At 39.3% G+C, this 20,717-nt stretch overlaps 1 protein-coding gene across 4 annotated transcripts in view; it reads right to left on the minus strand.

The window, feature by feature from the left end:
- LOC145765986 (uncharacterized) overlaps window positions 1-20,717 on the minus strand; it is a 33,540-nt gene that overhangs the window by 7,104 nt on the left and 5,719 nt on the right. The window contains exons 3-37 of one of the 4 annotated variants that reach the window (XM_082577639.1): window positions 20,625-20,677; window positions 18,367-18,383; window positions 16,400-16,449; window positions 16,042-16,186; window positions 15,417-15,480; window positions 15,021-15,153; window positions 14,543-14,678; window positions 13,947-14,037; window positions 13,550-13,604; window positions 13,038-13,173; window positions 12,262-12,574; window positions 12,086-12,185; window positions 11,371-11,503; window positions 10,867-11,059; window positions 10,426-10,635; window positions 10,132-10,173; window positions 9,828-9,954; window positions 9,594-9,681; window positions 8,810-8,952; window positions 8,685-8,708; window positions 8,392-8,516; window positions 7,015-7,200; window positions 6,587-6,763; window positions 6,240-6,348; window positions 4,897-5,013; window positions 4,565-4,673; window positions 4,250-4,328; window positions 3,743-3,929; window positions 3,252-3,458; window positions 2,365-2,490; window positions 2,002-2,142; window positions 1,634-1,744; window positions 1,395-1,551; window positions 733-824; window positions 160-313 (exon numbers count right to left, since the gene is read on the minus strand). In XM_082577639.1, the coding sequence (XP_082433765.1) occupies window positions 160-313; window positions 733-824; window positions 1,395-1,551; window positions 1,634-1,744; window positions 2,002-2,142; window positions 2,365-2,490; window positions 3,252-3,458; window positions 3,743-3,929; window positions 4,250-4,328; window positions 4,565-4,673; window positions 4,897-5,013; window positions 6,240-6,348; window positions 6,587-6,763; window positions 7,015-7,200; window positions 8,392-8,516; window positions 8,685-8,708; window positions 8,810-8,952; window positions 9,594-9,681; window positions 9,828-9,954; window positions 10,132-10,173; window positions 10,426-10,635; window positions 10,867-11,059; window positions 11,371-11,503; window positions 12,086-12,185; window positions 12,262-12,574; window positions 13,038-13,173; window positions 13,550-13,604; window positions 13,947-14,037; window positions 14,543-14,678; window positions 15,021-15,153; window positions 15,417-15,480; window positions 16,042-16,186; window positions 16,400-16,449; window positions 18,367-18,383; window positions 20,625-20,647 (4,300 nt within the window). In that variant the 5' untranslated portion in view covers window positions 20,648-20,677. Of the gene's footprint in view, window positions 1-159; window positions 314-732; window positions 825-1,394; window positions 1,552-1,633; window positions 1,745-2,001; window positions 2,143-2,364; window positions 2,491-3,251; window positions 3,459-3,742; window positions 3,930-4,249; window positions 4,332-4,564; window positions 4,674-4,896; window positions 5,014-6,239; window positions 6,349-6,586; window positions 6,764-7,014; window positions 7,201-8,391; window positions 8,517-8,684; window positions 8,709-8,809; window positions 8,953-9,593; window positions 9,682-9,827; window positions 9,955-10,131; window positions 10,174-10,425; window positions 10,636-10,866; window positions 11,060-11,370; window positions 11,504-12,085; window positions 12,186-12,261; window positions 12,575-13,037; window positions 13,174-13,549; window positions 13,605-13,946; window positions 14,038-14,542; window positions 14,679-15,020; window positions 15,154-15,416; window positions 15,481-16,041; window positions 16,187-16,399; window positions 16,450-18,366; window positions 18,384-20,607; window positions 20,678-20,717 lie in introns of all 4 variants that reach the window. The other 3 variants (XM_082577638.1, XM_082577636.1, XM_082577637.1) reach the window with 3 other exon arrangements.

Below are 20,717 nucleotides of genomic sequence, written 5' to 3' on the forward strand. Positions count from 1 at the left end.
TCACAAACCTTCGTGTACCCTAAGCGCAAATTTAAAAAACATTTCTTTCAGTTATAAATGTTTCAAGCTTGGTTCAAGTTAGAGACATTTCAATCACGTTTAATACGATCTGCCGTTATACTTCATCAGCGAAGCACAAACTTCTAGCGTGAAACTGACCTTGGTTTGGTCGGACTTCGTTCTGCTGGCCATCAAAGTCTGCAGGGGGGTATTGGTGGACAGGTGGCTGATTACCGTCCTGTCTATCTGGGAAAGGTCTTCGGTTCCCCATCATTTCAGGCCTGGGCGGCATATCCGGACGACGCTGCTGCTGCTATAATAATTGACTAGTCACCTAATTTGATAACATAATTCCACACCTAAGCTTATATTAATCAGCCATCAGTTACCACGGGTAACATACCAAACTCCAGGACAGCAAATCAGTCGTTTTTACATTGATTCAACGTCAGTAGACGTCGAATCAATGTTAAAAACGACCAATTTGCTGTCTGGGCTGTGTTTAAAGTAAATAAAGTACTGGATGAAAACTTTTCGCTTATTTCAGCAGCATAAAATGATTGCTAAAACATGAATAACAATATTCCGCATAGCCAAATTCGATAATACAAGCAAACAAGAAAAGGTTTAGTCATTTCAGTCCCCAGAAATAGCAAGGTGTAGCGACGTGACAGGAGTTACTTCTGGTAGGGATATGTTTGTAGCACAAGCCAGCTGCGTGCGAACACTTACCATGTGAGGAGCATTGAACCGTTGCTGGTGATGCATTGGAGGATGCGGACCACGAGGTTGTTGATGGAGATGTTGCTGAGGAGCCATTCCATCTGAGGAAGAGATCAGATACTTGTTTAAAACCAAACCAGTTTTTGAAAGAAATGTAAAATTTGTGGCATCGGATTATTCACAAACTACATGCCATGACCAACAAAACTCCATACTTTTCCGATGGCACTGTTCTACTGAAATCACCTAGCTGATATAGTTTTGTCTGGGCGAAAAATTTGCAAGTTTCGGTGGAGAGAGTAGTTTGTTGAGCAGCAAACACTTGAAACTCAGCAGCTACATATTAAAGGTAAAGGTGGTCCCATACTTGATTCAAGTGCCGGATATAAGATAAGGTTTTCATTGTACTAAGCCTTCGGTACTAATAAGAGTAGAGTAGCCAGTTCTTTCCTCTCGGCCGCCTTTCCTTCAGCAATTATGCCCACCCAATTTATAACATCCTAGGTAGAGGTGAGCGGTGTTTTCAACAACCAACTTAAACCGGGAGTTGAACCATGATATTTGTCACGTTGCAAAATAAAATAAACTGCAAGTATTTTCGGTCATACAACATCTAGCCACTTTCTTGCACATTATGAGCGTGGAACCGCAAAACAACAAAATCAAAGCACCAAGTCGAGGCCGGAAGTCAGGCATGTTCCTTCTGTTGTTGAATTGCCCCAAAGGAGGGAATGGGGGACGATTCTGCATATTGTTGGGGTGGGGCATACGTCGATCGTCTGCATGGGCGCTCATGACCCCTCTTGGGGGCATAGTGTGAGTAGTTCCCTGAATAATTTAAAATAAGGTTAACAGTTGAAAAAGTAAAACACCAGTGTTGGTCAGACGATGATCTGCAGTGTATGCTGACCTCCATTTCATTGGACTGGGGCCCTTTAGTTGGAGCGTGGGTAAAAGTCGGATCCCGCTCAGGTGGTGGTCCCTGGTTCATATTGCTTCCCATGGAAGAAAATCTTGGTCCCTGAGGAAAGGAGAATAAAGTTCAACTGTTTCAAGCATTGAAAACTGTGCTGGAAAAAATTCTACTGTTTGTTTTGGCTTGACAATATCAAGGAAATTACATAAATGAAAAGCTTGCCGGAAGGACTACAAAAAACGGAACAAATGGGGAGAGTTCATATGGGAGATCGCAGCTGATCAAACATGATCAATCTGTTGAAGAAGATTGTTTTGGCTTTGTCATTGTGAAACTTTTATTTGGACCTGAAATGAACGCACCTGATCACGTGACGTGTAGTCTCCGGCGTGCGAACGTGGTTGCTGCTGCTGGTTGTAGAAGCCAGCCTGCTGATTAAAACCTGCTTGCTGGTTGTGTTGCTGGTAGTGTTGTTGCTGGTGCCAGTACCACTGCATGTAAGCCTGAAAACAGGAAAAATCAACATTCAGAATTCTTTTCTCTCGGCTTCATCCAAAATAAAGTTAGAGCATGTAGTTAGAGCAATGAAACAACGGCAGCTCATATACTTTTACAATTACGTCAACGAGAGAGAACATTACAGTTTCAGTCATGCGAGCAGAAACGTTATTTATAAAGCACCGGCAATAAGGTATTTCCAGAAGGAATATAAACATGGAAAGCACCTTCTGTTGCTGCTGACTCCAATGTTGCAGTTGCTCCATGTAGACCATCTGCATTCTCCTCATCTCGTCCACACCCATGTCTGAAGCACGTTTTCCACATTGCTCCTCCAACCAGGAATTCATTTCCTAAAACGGCATCATTAGATGAACGTTGCGACTAGTACTAGAAACGATAATTGTCCTAATGAACATCCAAGCTTTTCAGTATTCAATGATATGCTCTTCTGGTGTAAAACAAGCTAAACTATCACAAGGTGTTTCAGATGACAATCCGACATGTTATTGAATTAAAGCTATTGAATTAAATTTTAGCTTTTATCATAAAAAATCTATTTTTTCAACTCTTTCGAGTATCACATATTTATCTAGAAATTGCAGTCTTTATCTGTGGTTGCAGTGATTTCGAGTGAATTTAAATAAAAAGAACAAAATGCTTAAAATGTTGAACAAATCTAAACAGTCCACTAGCGCATCAAAACTACAAACATTTCATTTTCAGTGAAGTGCAAAATGTACAAGCTTCTACTTTATATTAGCAGAACCATGAATAGTGAACACCACATGTAGCTTGTGCTGTTCTTTTTAATTAAGCGTATCGACGTTCAAATGATCTGATTCAAATTCCCGGTATGTCTTCAACAAAGCAGGCGATGATGAACGCGATTACGATGTTGTACCTTATTTGTTTTATCCAGCTACACTGGAGTTTCATACTACATTGCTTTATACCAGTTTATATATTGCAGCGTTATCGCAATTTTTGAAGCCATCTTTGAAGTTCATGACTGACAAAGCCAAAGGAAACTAACAAACGGAAACTTTTTCCAAGACATGGAATCCTACCAGGAAGTTCTAGATCTCGCATTCCACATGGCAAAATATTTCACCTGTTTGTGCTTGTCCTGTTGCATCACAAAGCTCTCTTCCAATGGTTTGACGCCAGCTTTGGATGCCGCGCTTTCGCTCTTCGGAATCTTGCTCTGACGTAGAGCCTCCAGCTCCATCAACTGACTCTTCAGCTCCGGATCCTCCAAGACTTGCTTCCGCTGCTTCTCGATTTCGTCGCGAATCTCCTTCTTTATTTGCTCTCGAACCTGAAACAAAGATGGTCACATGCAAGAAGTTGAAAAGACGCATCCTCTCTAATTGTAAGAAAACAATTTGAAAAAATAAATCACAACATTGAGTAAGATAAAGCAATAGAGAATGCATTAGGGTTGGAACGAAAAAGTATTGACAAAAAAGTAATATGTACTAAAGCGATGTGTCACTGTCACTTAAAAATACTTAACATAAATGGTATAAAAAGAAATAAAAAAACACTTTTTACATCATTTTTGATCACTCCACATGGAGCAAGTATATTGCTGGTCATCACCTCTTCTCTGATCCTCACGATCTCCTTTTGTTTCTCCTGCTCCAGCATTTGCTCTTTTAGCATCTCCTTCTTTGCTCGCTCTGCTTTCTCGATCTCTTCCCTCATCTGGCGTTTGACCTCCTCTTTCAAGCTCCGTTGCTCATCACTCCACATCGCCAACTTCTCACGTTGCTCCTGTTCCCGGGAGCTGAAAAATACATTATCAACATAATTGCAGAGTGAGTGAAGATAGTGTGGCGCTGTTGCAGGCAAATGCCCTTCTGTGGTGTTACGGTCAACTTGGAAAGCCATGTAACAGCAGACGAATGGAGAAAGTTACCAATCACGACGTTGGATCCTGGTCAAAATTACTGCTTTGGTTAAAAATGACGTCATCCACCAACCGACATTCAATGCACAAATGTTACATAACTTGAAAGGCATTGACTTGCAAAAAATTGACAATGTTGTGTCTGAAAGAATAGGCTACAACAAAAGTTTAGAGCTAGTCATTGAGCAGGGGCTTACCGCTCGTTGTCTTTGCTGGTTTCATTCTCTATGCTTGATTGTGCAGCAACTATGTCGCTTTTCTTGTACCCGACCATGTCTTCTGCAAAGGAGATTGGTTACTTTTAGCGGATAAAGGTGGACGCCACAAGTTGCAAGCTTTGATTGCAACCGACAACTTTGATGTAAAGGAACTTTGACTACCTCGTAAGATCTCCAAAAAGGTAGAAGATCTTAGACAGCAAAAGTTGGTGTTTGCGTCGTTTTAACGCTAACGACGTCTGAAATAGAGACTTATCAGGTTTTGTTATAAATAATATGATTGTTGGTTCTTACCCAAATCTTTACCAAACACTTTGCTTTTATCTATGGAGGAAATAGCGATTTTTCGACTTTTCAAATTGCCGAAGCCAGAGAAGATTTTCTCTGTTGGTATTCCGTCAGACTGCAAAGACAACGAGTTACTGTTATGATGGCTAGCTTGTAACAGTTGTTCAAAGTCATCGTTGATTTAAAGTTACAAGGTTATATTTATTCGTGTGAAGTACTTCAACTTTACACGTTGCTAACCTGCATTGACCTGTAGGCTGGATCGGTAGCTACCAGTGGTAATGGTACTAATGGTAACAGTTAAACAGTACACCACGATTATCTTACAAATGACGAACCTTGTATTTGCCGGAAACGGGTGAAAGATCACCTTCCACCAGCTGTTTCTTTTCCTTCATTCTTTGCATCAACTTCCTCGTCAAGTCATCCTTGCTCTTTGTCTTAAGGAGGTTATCCTGAAACAAAAAAAAAGTTGAAAAAATGAATCATGAAGTTAATTCATCAGTATTAGGGTTGTAAAAATATTGTATTTTTGGTTGTGCGTAAAATACATGTATTTTTCGTATTTTTTCTGTATTTTTCGTATTTTATAACTAAATAAACCGAAAATTTTGTCTACTTACCGTGATGATGCTTTTACTTACAGTGAAAATTATGTCTACTTGCGAGTAGCCTACGAGACTTAAGCTGAAATCAAATCCAACAGCACCTATTTAGCAATTAGCACCAACAAATCTCTAGCTACATACTGTACAGTTTTGTAGGTACTGTACAACTCCATACAGCTTCTAAGTGCTAACCTCGCATTGCGAAATTGCAAGGCAGCATTCTTACATCACAAAGCTTCAGCTCTACATAAACCCCTAAACCTTAAACTTGCTTTAAGTGAACTAACATTATGCTGAGTAGCCTACCACGCGGGCCACTCAGAACAACGTGGTGGGCGGTTACACATGTCCGCAATAGAACAATGACCTAATTGTGACCTAGATCGCCTGTGACATCACAATATATAATATCTGTAGAAGACTATAAGGCCAATTGCAAGTAAGGTATTAAGTACAATCACTAAACGTTGATAAAAAAGAATATACAAGGCTCTAAAATCCGCAGTTGGGATGGTTGGATTGTGTAAAAGTCCTCATTTGTATACGTTGTTATGTAGGCCTACTATTCCGCGACCCTCAGAAGCCTCCTCGCAATCCTCGTTTGGGTCGCGACAATGAGTTTGGGAACCACTGACCTACAAGGCCCAAGAACTTCGCGTAGCGAGCGGATGCTCCCTGCCATTACGCTGTTGCCGGAGCATGACGCGAGCTTTTAATAAGTTTTAGCTTAATAAGAAAAATACATGTATTTTTCCGTCGACGTATTTTTCTTGTATTTTACACAAAATGTATTTTTACAACCCTAATCAGTATACAGCGAATACTAAAAATATGATATCTATTGTATGTACAATTGTACATTTCCTCCTCGTCATGATAGTTAAACAATTAAACATAGATTGCTATTTTGGGCTTCATCTGAGTACAACTCGGACTAGACGAAAATACTGCACAACTCTTTTTGTTACTTCAAAAATAGAAACACGACGGAGTTAGTTTTAATTTTGTTCACAATATTCTTATTTTGAACTTTAATAATCGAATAATATAAGCAAGCCACACACAAGACCCACCATGTCTTTATCCCATCGGTTGGACAACACCTCAGGTTCTGGAACGGAGCCGGCAGTGGAAGTAGGAATCAAACTAGGGATGCCGAATGGGAGCTTCGGGAGAGCCAGACTGGAGAAGGAAAACAAAGTTATGAAGATTTTACATGGAACTGGCTTGCACAAGAAGAACTAAGTAGCTATTATAAGATGGATTATTTATCATGTAACGCTGACAACCTGGTAAGCAGACGTTCAACCTTGAAATCTATGGCAAAAATGGCAAATTACAGATGAAATTAATAATTCTTGATGAAACATGACAAGTTTACGAAGGAATTCAGCAAAGAAAAATTAATAATGGTCGCCACCTTTTCGGAAGTATACCAGCCGCTTGGAGCTGCTGTTGCTGCAAGATGAGCATTTGTTGGGCTTGCTGCAAACTCTGTTGCTGCTCCGATGTCAAGTCGACCAACGTTGATCGCTTTTCGCTTCCAGTCGATGACGACGACGATCTGCTGTAGCTTCTACCGTGCCTCCGCCGCCGTCTGGAAAATGTTCAAAGATTTTGAATACAGTGAATTCGATTACATTGACACATCACTATGATGGCACCTATTACAAAGTCCGTTTTTGAACTACAGTAGAATATCGACTATAGCGACTCCAGGTATAGTGACATGGTCGCTTAAAGTCTCACTATAGGCAAATTCTACTTTACATCATCCAAAAGGATTCAACAGAAAACTCTCCTACTCTTAATGAGCTCAAAAACATTCTTCATGAACATGTCACAGACCTGCCCCGGCGCCGTTTTCTTCCGTGGCGTCCTCTTCTATCGTCACCACGACGACGATCCGCATCGGAGCCAGAATCTTTTTCATCATCGGACTTATCTTGGGTGGATTCGAGCATCTTAGTTTGCCTCCTCATGGCACGGGTCTGCTCGGTCACGTGACGAGCAATAGTGTAGCAACGCAACAACCTGAAAACATGACGAGTTTAGCTGCGAAACTACTGTGCTGGCCAACGCAAGCTGTCATCTCTTGTACCTCAGGATCTTACAAAAGGTTATGGCTAGGGCAACTAACAGTTAATAAACTCAAAATTTTTCTGCCTTGTTCAAAGTTTATAAAACGTCCATAAACTAAATTTTAGGCTGACACGAAGACAGGTTTCAAAGTTATTACATTTTCTTACGTAGTTTTTCTTCTATCTATTGATATTTTATTAAAGCTACACAGATACTGATTTTTTGTTACAATTTCTGTTGCTATTCTGACGTAATAATTCATTTGTTACAATTTCTGAGGTAATAATCTTGTTTCGTCCATTACTGACGATTGAATGTTAAGTAGGCTAGGCGTGGAAGGCAGCTAACGTGGTTTTTGTTCTTGGTTAGGTGAAAGCACAAACCATTATACATATAGTATTGTTTTAGCTTCCTGATCCTGATGTTCTCAAATTTGTCTTAAGCTAGCCTATATTATGCCTAAGGTTGAACAATCAAATTCTTCTGAAGTTCGTAATACACTGCTTGATTACGCTTCTGGGTTTACCTCAACACCTAAAGCTGAATGACAGAAGACAGGAACTTCAAAGGCAATAATGTGAAACATTACTTGATGTTGAAGTATAATACTGCAGAACCCTCTCAGTAAGTTCGGGATTTTTAAAGACACTCCACATTTATCTTTTGCAGTTTTTCGGGTTACTTTTTTCATTACCTGTTCGTTAGCTGTGGTGTCGTTGAGTCTTCCACAATTTTCTTTTATTTCATTAAAAAAAGATGATATCCTTACCTAACGGTTTCATTTCTAATGCTTTGTATTTCGCATTTGGGTTGCAAACGCAGAAAGCTATTGGTCAAAATTTGTAAATTATAAAGTCAAAATTTCAAGTTTTTAGGTCAAAAAATTGGTTGCCCTAGTTATGACAGTCTACGTGAAATTTGCCAGGTAGTATAGAAGAAAAATACTAAGTTTGTCACATAAGACCAAACACTATTTTGATAAGCCGCATTTAAAGAAACCTTTAACCGGTACTCATTACTAACAATAATCCAGACGGTTAGGATTCACAATTCGCGACAACAGACGCGACCTTGAGGATGATTGAATGTGCAATTGTGCATCCATGTTGTGGATAAATGAAAGCACATTTTGTGCAAACTCACTTATTCTGAGGCTGGTCCGGCACGTCAGGAAACTGCATCGGCTCGTCGGAGTTGCTCCGGGGATCGTCAGGACACACTTCGTCCAACACAGCATTAATGCAATCTTTGACCGCATCATCAGGTGTCTGGGGAACATGGAAAACTTTGATAACTTTTCGGTGAAGGATCAACTGTTTTATTTACTAACTATTTGGGAGTTTTAAGAAAACAAGCTCAAAGGTACATGTCACAATTTTTTTAATAATTTGCAAAGTTTTGTCATCTCTTAACGAGTCAAACTTAAAGAAGCTTACCTGCAAAAGAGGCGACGAGCATACCTGAAAACATAGGAAGGTGTTGATTAATCAGCAGTAGCATTTTCCACGCAAACTACAACTATGAGTTCATAAAGTCAATAGAACAAAGAAAACGAACCGACCTCATCTACCATATCCTTGATGCAACGCCTGGTGTCTTCAATGACGGGGTCCTGCTTGCGGCAAGCTTCATCCATGACCGACATGAGGCATCTCACAACGTCAATGTCATCAGAAGTCATATCTGAGAAGTCGTAGCTTGTACCTGTACACAGACTTGTAATTAAAACTGTACAATGGTTTACGTACGTCAGCAGTATATTCAGTGAGTGCATATACTGTAAGGTCGCCACTAAGTCTAGCTGCTATCTACGTACACAAAACTTAAAGCTGGTTCAAGAAACACGGTTGCAAGGTGGAAATTCGGACAGAAAACGACAAATTGGCCTAATTTTATAGGCAGAGGCTATATTTACTATATGTAATTTACTACATACTACAAACCGCCTTCTTACAGCCTCTGTCTATAAAATTAGGCCAATTAGTCGTTTTCTGTCCGAATTTTAGGCCAAACCCGATAACCGTGGTAAGACAATAATGTTCGATTGTTATAGAAGATCACAAGAATGTTGATAAGTTGGCAAAGGCGAATGGAGTGAGGTGGTATGGGCATGTTTTGAGAAGAGCGCTGGAGTTGCCAGTGGGGGGTCGTAGAAAACAAGGATGACGCAAGAAAACGGCAAGTTGAGGAGGAAAGTAGCAAGGTGGGCTTGACAAGAGAGGACGCGTTAAACAGATCGATGTGGAGGCAGGGTGTGAAGGCAATTGCGGCACTTGGAGGTGAATCCGGCTACCCTCGCTAACAGGGACATCACCGGATTAAAACTGGACTACTAGTACAAGAACCTTGTAGTTTAGTAGTCGGTTGCTCTTCAGCGGCTTCCTCATCTTCCACCTTCTCTTCGACATCTTTTGCAGCTTTGATCTTCGCCTCCTGCAAAAAGTACAACAAAGATCATGGGGAGGCCATCAAGCTTATGGAAAGTCATTACTACATCAAAGTAAAGCAAGCCCTGGACTAAAATACAAAGTACTTGAATGTATAGAGACAAAACAAGCCACCGTCAGAAGAAACGTTACCGTTTCTGCCTTCTTTTGCAGCTCATATGTCTTGTCGAATTCAGCCCACCAGGGGACTTCTTCTTCGGGTTTGTTGTCTTGCTGGGTGGCCCCCTTCGAGTAGATGTCGCGAAAGTGCGGACTGCCCCTAAAAGATTTTGCTTTTAAGAATAAGATGCACCAAAGCAGGTGCTGTGTAAAGACTAAAACTAAAATGATTACACCGAGTCTTACAGCGATATACTACATACGTACAACATTTATGTTTAGCCACTTGAGTGCAAATATGTTACTTCTCATTCAGTAATAATACTCTACGTGGTACCTTCTTGAGCCTTCACTGGTACTCCAACCTGCTGCTTTAGACCTGAAAGAGACGCGGAAGATGTGAACATTAACGATCGATGACATAACCAACATGCTTTGTTCAGGGAGAATAAATTGTTTTCATGCGTTCAACGAGGTAAACGCCATTCATAGACAGATCTTGATGTAGCTCAACCACACATTACCTTTATGATGACCGATGAGTTTCATACTACCAGCAAGTACAAGTAAGAATAAAAATTAATAACGATATTACAAAAACGTTATAACCAATGAACTTATGCAAGCTCACTTGGATCTACTTCTTGATCGAGAAGAATAAGAGCGAGATGAGGAGCGGGAGTATGATCTGGAGTAGGAGCGACTTGATCTTGAGTAGGATCGGCTATAAGATCGAGAGGATCTACTATATGAAGAGTAAGAGCGGCTGCTGGAATGATGGCGACGACGATGGCGTCTTCTTGACCGGGAGCGTGATCGAGAGGAGTATGAAGAATAGGAGCTACAAAATAAACCGGATTATCATCGTTATACAAACTGAAAAGCAACAAAAGGATCATGCTATCAACTACCCATCAAAAACGCCTTTCGACTTTACAATCTAAACACAAGTGTGACACAAATTCGCGTTTTCGCAATCCGCAGATTTATTTGGCGAATTTACGGCAGTTTTCAAACGGTCATTGATCAATATATCATTAGGCAGACAATCATCACAGTTTTGCAGTAATACCTGTAGCTCCTGCTCTTCCGTGACTTGTCGCTTTCATCTTCCACATAAATTCCTATTCCTCCCTCTTCAAACTGGTTAAATCCTCGTCCCGCGCCCATCATAGGTCCCCATGGACCTCCTCTCCACATTCCTCGTCCTCCAGGACCCATAAACATCGGTCCGGCCATTGGGTCCATTCCTTCGGGGAACATTCCTGAAAACATGAATGGTGTTCTTTGTACTCTTGCTCGATTGTACACTTTCCACATAAATTAATTAAATTTAAAGCAGGTGTGTCATGACATGTTCTGCAAGATCTGACTGCGGTAACTCCTATAACAGACAACAGAATCAAGCACACGCCTTATGCTGTCACAGCGGCATTGATTACTTCACAGACAACGTTTAAAGATAGCAAGAATGACTAAGATGTTTCAATTCAAAAAAAATATTCCACATCAACGAGCCTGTTGGGACCAGGTGTTGGTTTGAAAAATTACATAATTTATAGAGTCACTCTAGTACCTGGAAATCCCCCGCGCCCTCCTCTGAACGCTCCACGGGGTGGTCCACCACGCGGGTAACCTCGAAACCCGGCCCGGCCGCGGAAGGGCACGAAACCCCCTCGCCCACGGAAAGCACCTCGAAATCCACCTCTCTGAAGCAACATACGTATCATTGCAAAAATGTAATAAGACAGAGACATAACAGAATTGAACGTACACTTCAAACACGCACTACTACTATACTTCAATCAATTTATAGATTTTTCATCCAATTAATTTTGTAAATAACCAAAAATTCCCACTGCTCTCAGTGACTTAAAGCGTGCAATGTTCAGAGACGGACAGTCCAACACAAAATTTCTATTTCAAAACATTCTATTGAAATAAGGATCTTCTGACAATTCCCCCAGTAAAGGGTAAAACAGGCTGTAGTGTAGAGTGTAGACTGTGCAGTAGAGTCACTAGAGTGTAGACTGTAGTGTAGAGGTTATTAAAAATAGTAACTGAACTTGATGTAATTTGATCTACTTGGCGTTTTTGCTTTTTTGTAGTACTACTGTAATAGCATTTATTGTTTAAGCTACAAAATGAAACAGATAAGCATGACGTGGTACCACATGAATGTGTAACATATTGCGAACAAAAAATGCGTATCACTCAGCTTGCTTGGATTTGGAACAAGCCTTTACTAAATTTGAAATGGCCGAAACATTGAGCTGATAAAATGAACGTACCGCAAAGTCCATCCCCATAGGCATAGTTCCCGCAAAGTCAAACGATTCACTGAATGCAGATGAAACGGTAGAGATGCTCAGTGAAGAAAAGCTGCGGGAACTAAACAAATACAAGTGAATGGTTGAAACGTTTGGGAATATATTAATGCTAACAGACATGAGCAATACAAACACACCTGCTTCTACTCAGGCTCCGTTTCGCGACATCACGATCAATGTCTTCCTTTTTGAGGCCAACTTCCATGGAGTCTCTTCTCATTCTTTCTTCGGAGGATCGCCTGTCTTTGTTGGATCTATCGGACAGGTCATCTTCAGCGTCCGAGCTTCTGTGTTTTTGACGTTTTTTCTTCTTTTTCTTGTTTTTGTGTTTCTTTTTCTTCTTCTTTGGCTTGTCGATCTCATCATCACTGATATCACTAAGAGGAGGCTTGTCATCCATGGGAGACGGCGCATCCGCTACGTCTTCATCCATTTCTTGAGTTTGCTCTTCTGTAAATTTATTACATGACGTGGCGGTAAGAGCTTCCAAAAACAATACTTCACTTCACAAAACTATCTCCAAATCTATGCCAAAGTTGAAAAGGGAGATTGGAAAGGGGTACCAGGAATCCGCTTTATCAAAATAGGTTTGGCCAGCATGATTCAAAAGTTTATGTGTGGGGTGTTGCAATAAGTGAGTTTATGCTCAAGAGCAATCCGAATGGTAGTGCGGAGCTGCGGACTTAACTCCGACAGAGCTTCACATGGGTACACAGAATACAAAAGTTTCTAAATTTTAGTCAGGCAGAAAAACCCAAAATTTATTATCTTTTATTATTTGAGAGCATTCTTTCATGAGGATGAGAACTTAGTCTGTGGTACGCAATCGGTAAATGAACTGCTCTGAATGAATATCACAAAAGTGAACAAAGTACCAGAAATTCCACTCGTTCAGTAACACATGGCGGCTTACGTTGTTTTAAACTTGCAGAAGCTTGAAGTTGCTTTGCCAACAATTCCGCTTCTTCAAGAGGATGCAGTTCGTGCTCCTCATCTTCAGGATCATACGGTCTTTGATCGTTGGGTGCATCTATCCCACTGTCCTGATGCTAACAAAGTGATAAATGCTCAAGTTTAAGTACATAGTTTTAAGCAGTGAAACAGCAGACAAGAATTAATTCTAAACTACAACAGTGTGTGCTTCATCACGCTACATCCATAGTGTCAAGACAGATGTTGCTCTCAGTGTTTTTAAAGGAAAAGCTTAGGTAGCAAGTACATACTAAAACAAATATAAACTAAATCATATGACTCAAAGCTGGATGCTAAACAGGAAAGAATGTGGTATTTGATGACAGTTATTGATGACATAACAACAACGAAGGTTTTGAACGCATATGTTTTATGTACCGATATGAAAGCGGACCGCACTAGCTGCCAAGCCATTAAGTCGGCAATAAGTTTGTGACAGTTACATAAGCTAACCTCGTTATATTTGCTTGATGCTGGCTTCTCTCTGTGCTTTTTCTCGCGACGTCGCCTTTAACACATTATGACGTAACAAGTCACGTGAATGCAACAAATATGAGCTCAATGAGTTTTTGTTTTAAAAGAGCGTTCACATGAAAAGCGAACATGGTCACTTAAAACGAACAGCAGGTTTCTGTAAGGATTTTCTCTAAGCAAAATTGAAAGTGTCTAGAATAACCGGAGGCCTGTACGTTGAGTGCATGAACAGTTGAGACGCATCACTAAATACAAAACTTGTTAAACTAAATTAAGAAATTGAAGTTAGGATAGCCTGCTATCATATGCAACGTCGACCAAAAAACTGACTACAAAATAAACACATTGTGCGAATGTACGTTTGCACGGCACCGACCTGTGCCTTTCCTTCCTTTTCTTGTTTTCCTCTTCTTCGTCCATGCCACCTTGGCCCCCCTTGTCTCCATCATTGTCATCATCCATATTTTCTAAAAGCAAGCGCAGATAAGACTCTCTCAATAAAACCAAACAGCCTGCTTCACCTAAAAGGGATCATCTGAAGGAACGCACTTATTTAAACAGAATGTAGGCCTATAAAATATATACTGATATAATGTTTTTGGTGATGGATACACCGCTATAGAAAAACACGCACTTTATTCTCTGGAAAATACATTTTAAAATGAATTGTCAATGACTTACAAGTTAAACTTTGTGGAAACTTCCACGCAATAAAGAGGTGAAAAACAATAATAGCACAGAGGCGGACATTTGAATACTAAAAAAGCTCTCACACAACATTGCTAAATATTCGAGAAGGTTCTCAGTGGAAAGGGAAAAATCAACTACATCCTTTCAGATTCAACAAAGAAAAACTACAAAGGTTGTCTGAAAACAGACCAATATGATGGTCCATCGCCGATAACCTTTATGACGACGATGGTACAAGACGGCGACGAGTTCAATGATCTATTATTAAATCACAATGCATACCAGCGTCCTCATCACTATCAGCTCGTCGGGACATCGTGCTCGCCACGAGGCCTCGTCGTCGCGATTTGGGATCGCGTTGTTGTTTCCGTTTCTTCATGAAAGAGATGAGAGCTGTTTCTAAACTCTCGTCGGGAGCCTGCGAAAATCAACGGCATAAAATAAAAACAACACCAAGAAGAACATAATGAAGCCATAGCCATTGTTAAAACAACGGTTCGCAGCATATTCGCAGCCATTGTGTAATGAGCACAACACAATGCAAAAAAGTGCTGTCTTGAGAGAAGTAAAAAAAATTAAGGCCTAAAGTTTTGCCAACAGATCCGGAAAATTTTTACTTCTGGAAGGGCCACTATGCATGTTTACCGAAATTGTTAAAGTATCAAAAATATTTCAACGTTTAAGTAAGGCAAGCCATACAAGAGCAGCTTGTAATGGTAGTCTTTAGGGGAGCTCACTCGGCCTTGCAACAGTCTCCCACCTTTTTATCAGCAGATCCTTTCTCTTCCATTAAGCTTTTCGATTTTGCCTTGAGCAACTCCTGTTCCTTCTCCAACAAGTCCTCAAGGCCAGGCACGTTCACTGGAACACTAGGCCCTACGTCACTTCTCGAACTGAAATTATACACATTGCAGCTTTACAATGTTGCGCAACGTGTATCTAAGCAATGCTGGCAGGACGTACTCAAATAACTTCAGTTTTTACCAAAAATTAGTGCACAATAATTATACTAAGACAAAAACACAATGAATATTGACTAACTTCAAATGATAATAAAATCATGAAGAACGACCACGTCGACCAGTGCCACAATATTAATCTTGATGCTAGGACATTTTTAAAAACTATAAAAGAATATGTTTATGTGACAAGCCACCTGTCGATCTTCCTATTCCCAGCTGATGGTGAAGTGATTTGTGACGATTTTTTGACAGCAGCGGCTGAAACAAAACGTTTGTCTTAAAACGTATCAAACGAATAGTTGACACTTTAAATTTGTTCAAAAGCCTGACGGGCTGACGTGGAAAAGCAGAAAAGCGAAAAACAGGCAAATGTACATAACGAACCAAATATTCGTTGTAGTTTTAGTTGTGTCTCATTTGCAAGGTTCATTTACATTTCAAGCCTCAATTAGAAGTAGGCAACTAATCATGGCTCAGAATACATGGAATTAGCAAATTAGTTTGTTAAATATTATATATATCGATTATGTTTTTACAGTTACACTGTTACTGTTATGCAGTGGAGTGATTTTTCATGAGTATCAGTTGGAAGTGATACTCATGAAAAATCACTCTACTGCATTTTAAACAATTTTCATAGGGGTGCACGCATTAACATAGACTAACATATTATTCAGCTACACTGGTCATTGAAATTCACTGAGAGGCAGTACTGTCATGGCGAAAGTCCAAGAGCTACAGCATGGAACACAAAAAATGACACTTCACGATATAACCAGTAGCACAAATGAAAAAAACTTGACTATAAACGTTTCCCACCTGTTGCTTGTAGTGAGCCCAGACTCGGAACAGGTGTACCAGCCGGATATGACGTGATGGTGGTCTCCCCGTTGGTGTCGATGCGGACTATTTCTGTTTTTAAAATTTCTCCTGTTTTCGCATTTTTTACCAGCCTCCGAATAACCTATTAAACAAAAATGAATTAGTCAAACCTCAACCAATAGGGTTTAAATAAAAAAAAAACTTGAATATTTATCATTGAAACCAATTTTGGTTGTGAATCAAAAAATGTTGAAAACGATCACTGATATCAATATTTTTACTCAATAAAGTTAGAAAAATTGGTCAGGTCGCCAACCATCAATGCAGCACTAAAACGGCAGCAATATCAAGTCACCTTTTTCTTTCCTGGTGGAGCGTTCTTTTTGGTTGTCACTGTTGGAGTTGCTGTTAAATATTACAATGTTCAATGAGAGGTTATTTTAGTCAATCTCGTGAACAATATTATCAACAAAGACTGTTTCAAAAAGCGGAGGAGCAAAGAAAGAGAATAAATCATGTAGTTAAGTACTTGAAATAGTAAATTTATTATGGAACACAGAGTTTTTAATCTGATAACAGGCCTCGAAATTCCGGCGGTCATGACCTCCGGAATGACCTTGAATGTCTGCTGAAGCCGACTCATTGGTCGGTCATAAATGACCGCCGCAAAATTCTTGACAAAAATAGAGCTAATGCAGCAAAAATATATTTTAAATTTGAATTGTTACAATTGTTTGTTTAACGCGGTGTCCGACAAATTGTTCGTAAAGCAATTGTTCGTAAGCAATTGTTCGTAAAACAATTGTTTGTAAAATTAATTCTTCGTAAAACAATTCTTCCTAAAGCATTTTTTCGTGCATGCAGTTAAAATATGATGTATACGAAGAAATGCTTTATGAAGAATTGTTTTACGGATTTCATTTTACGAAAAACAGTTTACAAACAATTATTGCTTACGAACAATTGCTTTACGAACAATTGCTTACGAACAATTTGCCTATAACCGTTTAAAGCGAACAAATACGGAGCTGAAACAATACTAGTACAGGCAATTGTTTTAAAGATCCCATTAGAGTGGCGTGGTTAACGAGCTGATGGCAAAAGTAGCCATTTTTACATCATTTCAACGCCTTGCAATGTTGCCTTGAAATAAAGTTGTCTGAACTTTTCGGCAGGATATGTATTCTAATTTTAACAATGAGGATTATTGCGTTACATTAATCGTTTGTTAAAAAGAAACGTCACAGAGAAGCAAGTCTCAGCTGGGTTCCGCAGGCGACCTTATTCACGCTGATACTGATAGAAATAGAATTTCTGCACAGAAGGGAGGGTATTAGACTAACATTATTGTGTTAGTTAGTTAATAGCTAACACTATTGAGTCACTAATGCGCATTTGTCTGGACGGTCCTGACATGGAGATTTACAACCCCGCGCCGGCAGTAGGCTAATCGCTTGGCACAACGATTCTATAATGCGAAAACCACGGAATAAGTGATCGTAGTTGCTTTTGTAATAAGGAAATTTGGATTGTTGTTTTCAATTGTGTTTATTGCGTCATTACACGACTGTCATTAACGCACTGATTTATTTGCAAGCAATCTGCTCCAGTATACTTCAGGGTCGGTTAATTAAGCCATCAACCATTGCAGAGTTATTCTGTTGTAGAAAATCTTCTTTCTACAAACACGACTTCACAATACTGTAGTGTGATTTTGTACCAAAATCTACATGTAAAAAATATGTCCGGTTGAGACATTAAATGTCCGCTGAAAGGGGCAGTCCGGTAGGACATGCTTGACCGCCAGAAAAAAGTACAAATTTCGAGGCCTGTGATAAAATGTAATTATTGCTACAATAAAATTATATATAAGCCATCTGGATGTGACTACAGCAGAGTTATTTACTCTTAATAAGGTGTGAATGGAAAAGGTTTGGCTGCTACTTTCAGAATGTTGATTGTTGAACGGCGTGTATGCAGATTGTGTAAATGCGAACTGAATATTACGCAACAGGTAAGCACTCAAATTTAAACGCAAAGCTCAATTTACTGTATTATACACACAAAAATATCCACACTATTGGCTACTAAAGTTCAACTTGATCTTTTACATCGTTTCAATGTTATAACAATTTAAAATGAGTAATTTTTTATGGACGGATTCTGATTTCTGATGCAGCGCATGTAGTGCTTGAGATACGCCTTTGGAATCCTTGGTAAAATCTTCCCATACAAGACCACATTAGCCATATAATCATTTAATACATCTCACTGCAGTTTCTGCATTATGTGGTGATGCAAACACAAGAATACCTGACCTACCTCCACCAGAGAAAGGCCTGAAAAACAAAATTTTCATATCAATAATGTAAAATAAATAAACTTAACTGCAGAGATTGTATAAAAAAATAAGATATTTATAAACTGAACATCACCACTTCAGAATCAATGCATATGCCACAGCTTTGCATATGCCACAGCTTTGCATATGCAATATGCACTATAAATGAATGCGCGTCGCGCGTTGGCCTAATGCGCTCATGGATTTGCGAATGCGCGGGCCATGATAAATAGTGAATTACGTCTTTAAACAGCGAATAAATCTGCCACTTATTGTCAAACTTTAACTCTAGATCTGACAATTCATTTACTAGTTTTTCAAAAAAATACGTTTTTTTAACACAAAAGTTTTATCACGGTACCGTTACCTCATTGTTGATTGGATTATTTCGTTGTTGGTACAAACAGTAAACAAAAATACAGCAGTAATAGTAAAAATTCCCAGCAACGGGGATCTGCGAAGAGACCATGAGTCTTCGAGTCAAGCAGATACCCTTATTTCTAATAAAAAACTTTATTTGCGATAGCAGTTAATTAACCAAAAAGTACGGTACAAATGAGCGATAAACTGTATAACACCAGTTAAATATATGGCGTAATTAATAGTTATTGTTAAACCATATTTTCTTAAGCTGCTCGTTCTAACCTTTTAAAAACAAAATCACAACCTCTTTTTAGTGTTTTCGTCTATTTAACTGAGCCATGTGATAAATTAAGTCTTCGGTTGTGTCATAATGAATTGCGTAATTCCAACACATCGAGGAGCAAAAATACGCGCGCCGGTATTTAAAAGAGAATAAAGGAGAAAAAAGTAGGAACCGAGGTTAAAGTTGCTTACCATAGAAATGTGCGTCACCGCGCAATAAAGAAATTCTGAAAAACCTTTTCGAATGCACTGATTAATGATTTTAATTGGAAAAGCCAGAAAGTAGAATTTTTTTCACTCAGGTTAAAGTGCAACCACTCTACGTTGGACTAAAGCACAAATTAACTCTATCACGTTGCCTTGCAAAACGGCAGATCAAAGTTCGCAAAACCGGTCCTAAAGTTGATTTTGCGCGAAAATTTGGTGTTGAAATCTATGCTTGATTAATGATTACTCTTAACTGTCAAGTGATATAGGCATAATTATTTTTTGTAGTCAGAGTGTAGATGGAGGTTTGATATTATCGAATTTAATCGTCGGTTAATACTTGTTTTTATACTCTAAGTCTAAATTGATGGATCGCGCATTAGCATAAAAACTGTCCGACCGCATTTGCCAGTTTGACTGTACTACTAGATCAGCGTTACCATTTCAGCAGTCTGCGAAATTAGCGTCGGCAATTACCGATGCAGATGCATGAATGGCGCATTAGCGTCGGCAATAAAAATGCCGAAGCCACACGAGCTTTTGTAAAGGCCACAAGATTACAAAAAAAACTAATCTTCTTACATTACACCATACTAGGATGATTCAATCTTACTATTGCTGGATGTTTACGTGCCCAGCTGGGAGAACTGAATCTTTTATAGAAATGTCACCCTATCTATTTGCATTGATTTAACGCCAGTAGACGTCAAATTATTGTAAGCATCTACTCCTTATTGCGCCTCGCTTTTCGTTATCTGGTTCAGCTGATACAGCACCTGATGATACCGATTCTGACTAGTTCTTTATAAAACAGACTTTGTGTTGCTCGCAGTGTCCCAATTGTGCAGAAATTATGTTAGCTTATGCGTAAATCGAGGCAATCTTCTCGCAGGGAGTTTTTAATACGTTACCGGTACCATGTTGAGCAATTAACGTTATTTTATGATAATTCAACGTCGCTAGATGTCGAATTAATGTAAAACAAACGTAAATTTCTTATTCGGCATTGCTGTTACGCTGCGTAACCCGCCGGGAAAATTAAATCGATTTGTGTTGACTCGAACGTTGAATCAACCCAAAATTAACTTACTGAATCTTACCCAAAATTAATATGCTAATTTCGAAGACTGATTCATTCTAACTTAAAAATAACGATTATGACAAATATCTTCGCTTTGTCTACTCTACCAGACAAGCTCTACAATACAATAGTAGTAGTATCGTAATTTAAAGTTACAGTGACCAAAGAATCATGACATAATCACAAACTAACATTCAAACAAGCATTTTCAAAAGTTTATTACCGGAAATTGGAAATATAGTTCATAACCGCTTAAACACAGGCAAAGCAGAAGAATATTTAATTAAACCAATGACAAATACTAACGAGTTTGTATTCTTTTCCGACATGTCTCAAAGTATTAACCTGGCCTTGGACACCTGCAAACAAAACACAAGTTAAACACTTGCAACTGACAGA

This window comes from Aplidium turbinatum, chromosome 3 (genome assembly GCF_918807975.1).
Source record: "Aplidium turbinatum chromosome 3, kaAplTurb1.1, whole genome shotgun sequence".
In the NCBI taxonomy this organism is placed as follows: domain Eukaryota; kingdom Metazoa; phylum Chordata; class Ascidiacea; order Aplousobranchia; family Polyclinidae; genus Aplidium; species Aplidium turbinatum.